The sequence below is a fragment of the Sinocyclocheilus rhinocerous genome, unplaced genomic scaffold (assembly GCF_001515625.1).
Source record: "Sinocyclocheilus rhinocerous isolate Xijiao unplaced genomic scaffold, SAMN03320098_v1.1 scaffold1427, whole genome shotgun sequence".
Classification (NCBI taxonomy): Eukaryota; Metazoa; Chordata; class Actinopteri; order Cypriniformes; family Cyprinidae; genus Sinocyclocheilus; species Sinocyclocheilus rhinocerous.
This window is the reverse complement of record NW_015632469.1, coordinates 456,429-469,869: the sequence shown is the minus strand read 5'-3', so window position 1 is coordinate 469,869 and position 13,441 is coordinate 456,429. Positions and strand designations below refer to the sequence as shown.

At 35.5% G+C, this 13,441-nt stretch overlaps 1 protein-coding gene across 1 annotated transcript in view; it reads right to left on the bottom strand.

Annotated features, from left to right (window-relative positions):
- rapgef6 (Rap guanine nucleotide exchange factor (GEF) 6) overlaps positions 1-13,441 on the bottom strand; it is a 105,230-nt gene that overhangs the window by 79,807 nt on the left and 11,982 nt on the right. Inside the window, exons 2-4 of the mRNA XM_016555419.1 lie at positions 9,276-9,346; positions 7,571-7,627; positions 4,734-4,817 (exon numbers count right to left, since the gene is read on the bottom strand). Coding sequence (XP_016410905.1) covers positions 4,734-4,817; positions 7,571-7,627; positions 9,276-9,346 — 212 coding nt within the window. The remainder of the gene's footprint in view (positions 1-4,733; positions 4,818-7,570; positions 7,628-9,275; positions 9,347-13,441) is intronic.

Here is a 13,441-nt window from a genome sequence, read left to right as displayed (position 1 = left end):
AATGGTCCAGAAGCCGATCATTGACACCCTCCACAAAGAGGGAAAGTCACAGAAGGTCATTACTGAAAGGGCTGGCTGTTCACAGAGTGCTGTATCAAAGCATATTAAATGCAAAGTTGACTGGAAAGAAGAAATTGGGTTGGAAAAGGTGTACAAGCAACAGGGATGGCCACAAGCTTGAGAATACTGTCAAGCAAAGCCGATTCAAACACTTGGGAGAGCTTCACAAGGAGTGGACTGAAGCTGGAGTCAGTGCATCAAGAGTCACCACGCTCAGATGTCTTCAGGAAAAGGGCTGCCAAGCCTTTTCTGAAACAGAAACACCGTCAGAAGTTTGTGTTTTATCAAGTCCAAAGTCAATGCAGCCATCTACCAGGAGATTTTGGAGCACTTTATGCTTCCATCTGCTGACAAGCTTTATGGAGATGCTGATTTCCTTTTCCAGCAGGACTTTAGCACCTGCCCAGAGTGCCAAAACCACTTCCAAGGGGTTTGCTGACCATGATATTACTGTGCTTGATCGGCCAGCCAACATGCCTGACCTGAACCCCATGGAATCTATGGGATATTTTCAAGAGAAAGATGAGAAACAGTCGATATGAGCTGAAGGCTCAATAGTGCCTCAGCAGTGCCACAGACTGATCGCTTCCATGCCACACCTCACTGATGCTGGAGTTTGTGCTAAAGGAGCCCCAACCAAGTATTGAGTGCATAAATGAATATGCTTTAAAGAACTTGAACTTTTCTGTTTTGCACATCCTTTTTTTTATTGATCTTAGGAAATATTCTAATATTTTGAAAGTTGACTGGAAGAAATTGGGTAGGAAAAGGTGCACAAGCAACAGGGATGATGCAAGCTTGAGAATACTGTCAAGCAAAGCCGATTCAAACACTTGGGAGAGCTTCACAAGGAGTGGACTGAAGCTGGAGTCAGTGCATCAAGAGTCACCACGCTCAGATGTCTTCAGGAAAAGGGCTGCCAAGACACTTCTGAAACAGAAACAACGAGAGAAGCATTATATTCTAATATTTTGAGATACTGGATTTTTGACTTTCATGAGCTGTAAGCTCTAATCTTCGAAATTAAAACAAAAAAAACTTTTGAAATGTTTTACTTTACATGTAATGAATCTAGAATATATGAATGTTTCACTTTTTGAAATAAGTTACCAAAAAAAAAATTTTTTTAGGTAATACAGCACCTGTATTTTAAATATATGCTAAATATATGTTCAGTGCCTGAATTTCGTTTTGGAAAATGAGTGGGAATTCCCCCTTTAGATGACTCTGGGGGGGGTATTTTTTAGACATTTTTAAACTGCAATCATCTAATCTAAAAATGTTTCGTTACGCTGTGTATTTGTGTTTTACAATTTATAATGTTGTTGATTCATATTTATATTATGAGGAAGATATTTAAAAATAACTGATTTTAAATTGAATTTATTTTAACTGCAAAAGACAAGTAAACAGTCAGTATTAAAATAAGCACAAATAAATGACAAGCAATGCCACAAATACATACAATAACAAGATATAACTGAAATTAACTGTGCTTTACGTTTTTCAGGTAGGTATAACAATAATATTCAGGTACAGAAACACCACAGAAACTGAATAATCTATTCAACTTTAATATAACACTGGTTAGTCTTCAATGTATAAATAAACATTATTGGCAGATTATAACATTTTTTTACAATAATATGGTCCTATGAAGTTTTTTTTTCTCTGGATTTATGATTTAATATTAATTTATTACCAAAAACTGTGGTAATCAAATAAATCCATATAACAATAAACATTTAAATATTAAAAAGTAGGTTCATTGTTTTAAATTACAACATTAACAAAAAATTGTGTCATATTCTTAAAATATTGTTTTATATTTAATAATTATTACTTTGAGAAATACATTTTACTGTACAAAAGTAATATACATATTTCAGGAGGGATTCATCTCACACCAGACAGGAAGAAAACACCCACAGCACCTTAATAACTGTGGCACAAATTTTAAAATTGTCAAATTTCACATTTCAAATTTGAAAAATCATGTTCTGTCGGATCATCATTTCATATATAAAATAAGACATGAACACATCAACACGAGTGATATAAAGACGTCTGAGAGCTGAACATGCTCAACATCAGCAGAAGTAAGAGTCTGAGCTGAACTTTCTCTTCCTGACACTGAACCCACAAACCACCAGCAGCCAGTGACTGCAGTTAAAGCTACACGACACGTGAGCACGGCCTCGTCACACAACACGCAGATCTGAGTTCAGAAGTCACAGAAAAACCACTGTTACTCACAATGAGACGAGACAACGACATGCTGACACAGACTGTGAGACGTACAGCTCACTCACACCTCCACCGGTCCTTTAAGAATGAATCAGATGCTGCTACAGGAGCCCAGCGTCCTCAGATGAGAGTCGCTTATCCGTGACGCAAGGACCAATGGCTTCAACCAAAGAGTGAATGTAATGCAGTCAAACCGGCTCAAAGCATCCGAAACGTTCCCACTCAGATTCTTCTGTCCGGCAGAACAACTTCTTATTTCTGAGAAATCCTGATTTTCATGAGTGTGTGTGTGTGTGTACGGGGTCTGGTCACAGAAGTGAGGGGTGAGGGCCGCTTCCTGTCTGGATGCGTTCATGACACACACAGCTGGAAAACTCTAGCGACATGAGTTCCGCATTCCTCATTGCCCCTGACCCCTGCAGAGGTCAGCAAACACACAGGGTACACTCACACTTCCCTTTATGTTTCAAGACAAAACACACCCACAATGAACACAAACACTCCAGCCAAGAGGCTTCATATTTGTGAAAAACAAATCAAACAAACACAAATCCCTTCTCACAATTTAACAAGTCTACTTGTGGAATTCATAGAAGTAATGTCAAAAGCATAGATTATGATACATACCGAATATTTAATTCTGAATATTTAAAACTGTTTCAATATTCATTTTGTGCAGTACACTGATTCCAGCTGTACTTTCTCACTCTCTCTTCTCTCAGACAACAGATAGTATCTTAATGAAATAAGTATATAGTCTATAAGTATATTCTAATATGTAATTCTATTCTAATTCTATTCTTTATAAAAAATTAAAACGTGCCCCTTTTAGACTCTATTCATTTACTAACTGCTTGTTTTCTTAAAAAAAAAAAAAAACTAACACTAGCTTCTCTAATCTTTTTGTATTCTATCCATTTGATTTCTTTTTATTTATTATACAAAAGCAAAAAAGGCCTCTAACACTAGCTTGCTCTATTCTTTTTCTATTCTATCTGTTTTCTTTTTATTTACCTTGCTAGGTTTACTGCGTTACGCTAACTGAGACTTGTTATAGCACTTGCACATCATTGCTCTGTTGTTGATTTTGATTGCTTCCATTGTCCTCATTTGTAAGTCGCTTTGGATAAAAGCGTCTGCTAAATGACTAAATGTAAATGTAAGTACATAGACTGTGTTCACTGCATGTGCTGTGAGTTTAATTTGCATTTGAGAACGCAGCTTGAGCTAGTTATACTTTTTCACATTCATATAATTTCCATTATTTTTGTGGACAGATGATTACAGCATTTTATGCTTTCATGCATTTTACACAGATTTGTAATGAGAAGCATTTATAATTGAAATTAAAGGTCTTCCTGCAGCTGCCTGCTAAAATAAAAGCTTCAGGGTTTAACTCTCTCAAGTGATGAAATTAAGACATAAATATTGTAATTTTATTAAAGTAAATTAATTTGTAGAGCAAAATAATTCATTTACTTATCATAAAGCATAAGTTTTTTTATTTTACAGAGCAGTTGTGTTACAACAGTAGTACATTTCTGTCTTAGAAATAACAATAATAATAATAACATTTGCTTGTAACTTGCTAAGCTGGGTATTTTGCAATTTTAATGCAACGTAAAGAATAAAAGTTCAAAAAAGTACACTTTTGCAAAAACATTTTGAATAGTGATGCGTGATGCATCAAAAAAATTCTGGGCTGAAACGGAAACCAAAATTCAGGATGCACTTGGCCAAAAACGGAAACCAAAAACAACTTTTATTAAATAATGAATCAAAAGTCAAACTCTTACTAACACTAAAAAAAATAAGCTGTACAAACATTTAAATTGCAAATAAGGTATTTTTATGTCAATTTGTTTTTTAAACGGTAACACTCCGGTATAGGGATCAATTCTCACTATTAACTAGATGCTTATTAGCATGCAAATTACTAGCATATTGGCTGTTTATTAGTACTTATAAAGCACATATTCTGCATCACTAATCCTACCCAATACCTAACCTTAACAACTACCTTACTGACTATTAATAAACAGCATATAAGGAGTTTACTGAGGCAAAAGTCGTAGTTAATGGTTTGTTAATAACAACAATTGGACCTTAAAATAAAGTGTGACCAAAAACACACAAAATTGTGACCAAAAAATAACATTATTTTTCTACTCCAATTTTTCTTGAAATATAAAAACATGACATGTCTGAAATAAAACCTTGTTTTATTTAGTACTAGTTAACATGACTTTCTAAACCATCAGGAAGTCTCGTGCTGGAATGAGTAAAGAGAAACGAAAGGCATGTTGAGGAAGTGAAACTCCTGCTGTTTGAGGCTGACACATATAACACCTATAACATCATGACTTCACCATGCAGTCATCTGTCAGCTCACACACACGTGTGGAAGAGTGAAGTGAGGTACATACCAGCATCGCGCCAGATACATGTGCTCCTTGACCAGCACTGAGCCCGAAAGCAGGACAAACCAGCACGTGGAGATGCTGTCAGCACTGGAACACAAACACAGGCCATCAAAACCCTCCACATGAGCCCAGTCACACATCAGGACGTCTGCTGCGGTGTATTTTAGTACCATACGTTTACATGCGCCACGAATTATTTCCAATAATCATGATCATAATTATGATGTTTACATGTCAAGAGCAAATCTCTTCACTCCCGTTTACATGCAATTTCCATTATTCTTATTATCCGTTAAGAATTGTGGTTATTTTTTTACCGCTATTATTCCCATACGCCACTGCACAGCACAAATGATGGACTCAGAAAAAATAGGTGTGTAAACTGGCTGCTGTTTTAATTTATTTACTTTCGAATGCAAAACACTTTTGTATGGTTGTATTCCGTGCATTTGGCGCCATAGAAATGTGATGCTTTCTTCCCCACCATCGTTTCTAATCTGCGTATTACTGCAGGTGCGTGTCACGTCATTAATGTACGTCCGAACACATGCGCACTTTGGTCAGAGCAGCAATAATGCGATTAAGGTGTTTACATGCCTGTATATTTTGATTAAAATCGGCATACGCCACCTATGTTAATACGATTACGCTTGCTGAGATTATGAGCTTCATCGCATTATTTAGTAGGGATGCACCGAAATGAAAATTCTTGGCCGAAGCCGAACAAAATGAAACACTGGACCGAAGGCCGAATTTTTCGCGTTTTTCCCCCATGTATTTTGCCAATTTTTTTTCACCTATGCATAAATTAAATAGCCAAAATGTGCTTTTTACTGTTTTGTCTCGCTTTTCAAAGAAAAAAATCAATTACAAAACATCAATTTAAAAATACTTATTTAACACTGAACATTTTTTAACATTCTAGAAGACATTATACCAACAAATCACAATTTAACTTAAAATTAACAAGTTAGTAAAATAATATTTTTTGGCCATTTTTGAGACCCCCTTCTTGAATCAGGCATGTATTTTTTATTTTTTTTTTACTGTACAAATAAATGCAGCCTTGCTGAGCAGAAGAGACTTCTTTTAAAACATTAGAAAATATTACAGATCCCAATTTGAACACTATGTGTGAATGTTATAATAAATGTATTAATAGAGCTGTTGTAATTATTATTATCATTATTATTGTCTCACTTTTGATTTGATTTTACAGAACAACAGGAAAATTACAACACTAACATTTATGAATGTTGATGGAGCTTTTATTTTGTTGACAACAGCAGATTAATAAATTATTCTCATTACGAATTTGGGAAGATGTTTGTCACACGTATCACATTGTGACATGCCTTGTAAAAAAAAAAAAATCATAAAAATGTTACAGAGCAGCTGACGAGTAACAGTTTCAGTGCAGATTTGCCTCGCGCTTTGGATTTTGAACGCTGGCTAACGAGACATAGAAAACATAACGTTCTGCTGTTTATTTAATTGTTTAAGGCCATTTCGCGATTTTAATCATCAAACATTAACCAGCAACAATCACCTCTTCCTCTTCTCATGGAAGACATGTGATGCAGTACTAAACAGTCTCTTGCTGTCGGTGCTTGTAATGATTTTTGTGTCTTTCTCGGACAGTTTTAATTGCTTTCACACTGCCGACATGTTTGCTGTATTAGTGCACGCCTCTATTTGATTGCGTCACGTCATTGTTCGGTACAAAGACCTTTTTTTGCTATTTTTGACCGAACAATTTCGGCTGCCGAACACTCGGTGCATCCATTTATTTAGATCAAAGTATTGCAATATTGCCAAAATCTCATTATAATCGCATTAAGAGGGTGCATGTAAACGCACTGATTGATATACCATTAAGGCTACGACACACCAAGCCGACTTCAAAGAACTAGAGCCGATGAAAGCCGACGGTGTTTGCTGGACCAAAAAGCTGCACTTGAACGCACCGCACAGACTACAGCGACTGCAAACTAGCAACTGTGTGTGAGGAATTAACAGTCTATATCAGCAGCAATCAATAGTCTATATTCGTCATTTAAAATGAGAAACAGAAAAAAAGGATATATGTGATATACGCAGATAAACGAAATATAAACAAAGCACGACTTGCTTACCATTTTGAATATCAGTTATGTTGATAGCTTTCATTATTTTAAGCGACTCATGTTATGAAAATATTAGTGCATTGGAATGCTCGGGTAAGAAAATTAACATTAGAACAGCCTTCAGTCTGATTTCTGTCGGTGCTGACTTGATTTACTTGCTCTCTTTCATCACTTTCGCTTTAGCACTGACTAGTTCACGTCAATCAGAGTTCTCACTCTCACCGATGGCCCCAATACCAGTTCAACATGCTGAATTGGGTAAACTGCCGTCATTGTGAGCCTAATGATAGCCAACATGTGGAAAACACCAAAAAACTAGCCCGACAGATGATTTATTATTGGCCTGACATTGACCGACCATCGGCTTGGCGTGTCCTGGCCTTTATAGTTTTGTAAATATTTTGAATTCATTTTTTTTTTTCTGTTTTTACTTTCATTTTAGTTAAAATTTTTGTAATTTTTTTTTTTTTAATATGTCTACTTTTTTAAAGTGGAGTTATTTTAGTACTTCAAAATAAAAATAAAAATGATAAATGTTGCCTCGACAACTAGTTGATTTTTTTTTTTTTTTCATTTCAGTTCATTTTTATTTATTTCAAAGCAATGAAAATGGTTTTAATGGTTTCAGTTTTAGGTAAAGGTGATAAACCTGGATTCAGCTGCTATCTATCAGTATGTGCTATCAACACTACTAACATGCAGAGATGTACTTACTAGAAGAGAACATGGTTAGCCTCATAGCGCTCGTACCTGGCTGTCATGCACATGGACCTGTAACACAGAGAGAAGTTTGAGAGGAGGACTGCATTTTAATTAGGGGTGGGAATCTTTAGTCACCTCACGATCCGATCCGATCCGATTCTAGGAGTCACGATCCGATTCCAGAACGATTCTTGATTTACTTTTTTCCCCCCTTATTAATTAATTAGTTTACTGACTTGAGAATCTTAAAATCCTTACATTTACATATCCTTACATAAGTAATTAAGTACTTTTTAAAATAATTACAAATTGAAAAAAAATTTTTTTAAACAGTTGTATGTTAAGAATTTTAAACTAATATAACTTCAAAACATACAAGCAAGTAGCAAATAATAAAGAGGAGCATAGAAACATATTACAAACAACAAACAAAGAGTGCTTTCAGTATTTAAGATTATCTGAACGTTTTCCATTCAAGAACTGTGAGTGATTCTTCTTCATCTTTACTGTTGTTTTTTACTATAACATCAGACAGCGGGAGATCTATTAAGCTGCATTCACGCACGGATCTCTTTTGAAATATAAGTAGTAATGTGGTTTGTCCCATCCGTTTTAATCCCTTAAAACATAACTGGCTGTGTTTACATTCATTTTGCATCATAAAACCATTTTGAGACGCAAGTGCATTAAACCACTTACACTGAGTCGCGCACAGCCGCATGCGCGAGCAGTCTTCACAAACAAAGCGCACGTCAGCATTTGAAATTGAAAGCAGTCTTCTGTTAGTGAGGTTCATATTTTAAATATATAAGTCCACTGCATTCCAAACCACATAAATGATGACTTCGTAGAGCATTTGTAAGGAAAATACCAACAGGCGAGACCGCACACTTCAAGTGTAACATCAAACAAAGCACGCATCCGGTGCAATGAAGCCAGCGAATGTCCTTGTAATTCGCTTAAACCTTTCCGAACTTTATGAAAGATTATTTTACGAAAGGTTCGAGTGGTGTATGTGTGTGAGGAATTGGAAGCAAGCAGAATACGGGGTGTTTCTAAAGCAAACTCAGCGTCAGCGCGCATCTGGTTAAAAACTAAGCTCAGAATCGATCCAGAATCGTTTGGAGAGAGAATCGCGATGCATCGATGGATCGATTTTTTCTCCCACCCCTAACTGTAATGGGAATAATTAAGTGCGAAAATAACTGAAGAATATATCTATTTGCTAAATAAACTAAGCCAACTAACATTATCCACATTCTTTTGGTTTTCTGTACCCAGCATTTCTAAATATTATAAATGCAATGAAAATACAGGTATCTATACTCGGTATCGGCAAGTACCAAAAATAAAAGTAGCGTTATCGGCCTCATTCTGGAAAAAGTGGTATATCGGTGAATCCCTACTTATAAAGCACATATTAATTTCTTATTCTGCATGATCACATTTTAGATCTCTTAATCCAACCCATACCTAAACTAACAACTACCTTACTAACTATTAACAAACAGCAAATTAGGAGTTTATTGAGGCAAAAGTTATTGTTGATAGTTAGGAAATAGTGGGAATTGGTCCCCAAACTAAAGAAAGTGTGATCATATAGGCCTAATATTTTGATGTCCCAAGGTTGACAGATAATCATTTTCTGAAGGTCAAGCACCATTCGATGCATCTGTTACTGATCAGATGAAGGCCGTGATGTTGAGGTCGGTCTCACCTGAGCTGATGTTCTCTGAGGTGACACAGCACATCCATGTGAAACAGATGAGTGTAGATGGTGTTTAGGTCCTAAACGAGACAAACACACACATTAGTGAGCCACACCTGACGCTCTCTTAACTCAGATCAGCATCAGGACCATTTGTTCACACTGTAAAGCAAACCGCCGATTATTATTAAGCAACAGCATGAAGATATGGCACCGTTATTAAATGTCAGAATGTTATTGGTGTATATAATCAGACAGTGTTGTGCATTAGCTACAGATACTCATCTTTTCAAAAACAAACTAATGTTGAAATACAGCTAAATAAATCACATCAGGTTCAGTGTTGGGGAAAGTTACTTTTAAAAGTAATGCATTACAATATTGTGTTACTTCCTTAAAAGGTAACTAATTGCGTTACTTTTTTACTTTTTATGGAAAGTAATGCATTACGTTACTTTTGTGTTATTTTTCCTCATCTGGACTGGGCTTGCTTGTTTATTTTTAATATAAAAAGTTCTATTTTTGGCAAATGTAAAAGCCCTCTCACACCAAAAATGAAATGATGAATGTATGAATGAAAAATGTAAATTCACGTTTGTACAGTAGAGGGCGCAGCTCAAACAAACCTTTATGTGCTGCCATTCTAAATTGCATGATGAAAAGTGAATTACTCTTCAGCAATAAAAAAAAAGTGAAACAAAGGTTATGTTTATCTAAAGTCATTTTTGCTTATTAGTAAGGTTGAATTGGAACACTGAAGGTCAGCAGCAAAGACATTGGTTAATAAAAATGGAATTTAGATACATAAAGGATGTTTGTGTTATTTAACATTAGTTATTGCAGGTTTGTGTTTTTATTCATTTTGAGGAATGCATGTTCATATTCAGTCTAGAACTACAGTAACATCATGTTTACACAGCACACACAACGCCTCTGCACTTACTCCTGATTTCTCTTAACATGAGGACAAGAGAGCTGTCAGTCAATACATGGGAAAACAAAGTAACTGGCATTACTTATTTTTAAAAAAAAGTAACTCAGATATTTTCTTGTAAATTAAAAAGTAATATGTTACTTTACTGGTTACTTGGGGAAAGTAATCTGATTACATAAACCATGTTACTGGTAACACTGAGTAGGTTGTATTTGATTTAGAAGTCTCTTGCTTTTAAAATTCTTATCAATACTCGGGTTTCATCTCTGGATTCTAGTAAAATCTTTGAAAGGCTTCTCTGCCACCTGTGATTCACACAGCGCTGCCACATGGAAATACTGACAAAGACCAAATAAAACAGATCAAACAGCACAGACAATAAGAGAAACATGAGCAAACAGATGATGCTACTTCCACCACCGCAACACACTTCAACTCATGACTGGACAGAGCAGCCATTGTGCACTTCACTACAAAACATCCATTCAGAAACATGGACAAGTAAACAAACATCTGAACTGAAAACAACATCTACTCATGACTCCTAGTGTTTGAAACGTAACCTTGAAAACATGATCATTGCTCCAGATTAGAAGTGGAACGATACATCATTTTTACGGATTAATAGTAGGGCTGTGCGATATTGAAAAAAAATGCGATACCTTGTTAAAAAATGCGATATTCGATATGCGATACGATATTGCTTAAAGTGTGTCAAATCAATTTCAATTATATTTTAAAATATTTAATATAAAAATGAAAATTATATAACCAATTTGTTTCACATTCTTTCTTGGAAAAGAAAGAATCACTACAGCTTCTGAAAGTGACCAGCAGTGTTTTAGCATTACATAAAAAATAATGTCACAAATCAGAATATGTCATTTTAACTTGATTAAAGGCAAGTGAACAGTCAGTAAAAAAAAAAAGAAAAAAAAGAAATACACAATTTACAAGCATAGATAAAATAAACAGTAGATACAGAAATTTTATAATTAAGTGTAAAATAACACTGCATGGTGTTCACTGTATGAATTAAACTTAGATTAATCTTTGTTATAGCTGTTTTGTTGTTTGATTAACATTAGTGACATATTCAGCAGCAGGTATTTATAGGCTGCTGTCCCTTTAAATCCGACTGCACGGATCCAGTATAATGATACACATCCGATTTCTTTCTCAGCTGTTTACATTCATTTAAAACATAACCGAATGCGTTTACGAGAATGATTGTCGAGTCGGGTACTATTGACATAATTCTGTGTTTATGTGTCTGTTCAAAGATGCAAAAGACGAATCAACTCGGTGTTCGCGCGCCGTCTGAAACACGTCTCTCTGTGTGTGCGCGCGCGCTTTGCACGTGTGCGGCAGAACTGAAGAGACGCTGTGCGAGATGCGGCTTGTGCACGCTCTTCAGGTGTGAGTCTGTCAGACAGCAAGACGAGACGGCATAGAGTTGTTTTCTGCAACTTATTGCACTTAACTCTTTTTAACGTCAAGCAATTCTCTGCTATATGCGTCGAACTAAAACTTTGACCTTTTGCAACGTTTTGATTTAAGTAGCCTATTATTAAAATGATTCAGATATTGCACGCCCTTGCAATATGCATATTGCGATATTTACATCTGCGATATTTCGATAATTTCGATATATCGTGCAGCCCTAATTAATAGGCACCATTTTTTCGATTGTGCGGAAAATGCTGATAGTTCGTGATTTTCTTTTTAATTCCTCCATGGTCTCCAATGGAGAAAACAGTACAACAGCTCACTCTAGAGGTGAAATGAAACCAATCCCGGACTTTGCATGGAGTTTGTTGTGACACAGGACTGTAAGGGCAGGTTTGGTCCAATTAAAATAAACTCTGGTGCGACTGCACCAAACAAGCAGACTGCTACCCAGAGTCACCTGAGAAACATATGTTTACATGTATATTCAGTAGTCTGAACGTAATTTATTTTATTGTATACTGTAGCTATTATATTGTTGTGTATATTGAGTATTAGGGGTGTAATGGTGCACGTATTCGTACCGAAAGTCTTTCGGTTCGGTACACATATGTACCCAACAAATCATTAAATTTTTTCAAGAAATTCAGACAATAAATGGCGTTTTGGCGCTCTTTGATGTGGCGTGACAGATTGCTGTATAAACCCCTCAGTTCTAACTAGTGGTCGACCGATATATCGCCAAGGCCGATATATCGGCCAAAATTTGGCATTTTTCAAATATCGGCATCGGCCGATAAGTTTTCCTGTTTGGCCGATGCGTTTGAGGTGGGACTTTTATTTTTGACGGCACGACTTAATAATCAGATAAACAAAGGAATTAAAATGTACTGTATACAAAAAGTATTATAAAGATTGCTTTTATATTATTAGTACTAGAAAGGCAAACATTATAATACTTTCTCGTTTGCCGTCAGCATTCAGCAAATACGCATTTATATCATTTAAACAAATCGAATGAATGTGAATTGAATACTGACAGGAGGAGAGTTCAGCTTCACTGGAGACGACCGATCGACAAACTTTAAACTCGTGATTTTAAATTATGCTGTGCTTTATGCATTTGCCCACTGCCATATTAATGTAATTTCCACTGTATGCTGTATGTAAAATGAGTGTTACCATGGCTTTATTTGAAAAAATATGATTTCCAATGCACACAACTTCCTAGAATACTGAGTGCCCTGTTGGTTACAGTGTTTACTTCCTTTTTTATTATATTTTTTATTAGTGGTGACTGTCAGTTAATGTACATATGGCAGAAATGTACGGAAAATCAATTCAAGACGTAATCAAACAGATGATGAACACTATTACAGTTAGTTCTGTACGGTTACAGTGTTTTTAATTATATTTTTATTATATATTTATTTATTTGTGAAAAATACTTTGTCATCTAAAGTATAAGTATGTTTATTTAACACATTTATTTTTTGAATCGATTTTCAAATTATTTTAAATGTCTTATATATAAATTAAAATACATACAATTATATCGGCTTTATATCGGCCATCGGCCACCCTGCTTTCCAAGATATCGGCATCGGCTGTCAAAAAACCAATATCGATCGAACACTAGTTCTAACGGCAGCACGGAGCACGAATGAATCCCTTCATCTTTACTACTAGTTTTATCAAGAAATAAACATTAATGAACATCTCATGTAATAGCTCAGTCACGTGTTTAAATTGCGGAAAGACATCATTAAAACAGCTTGCAAACAAAATGTCA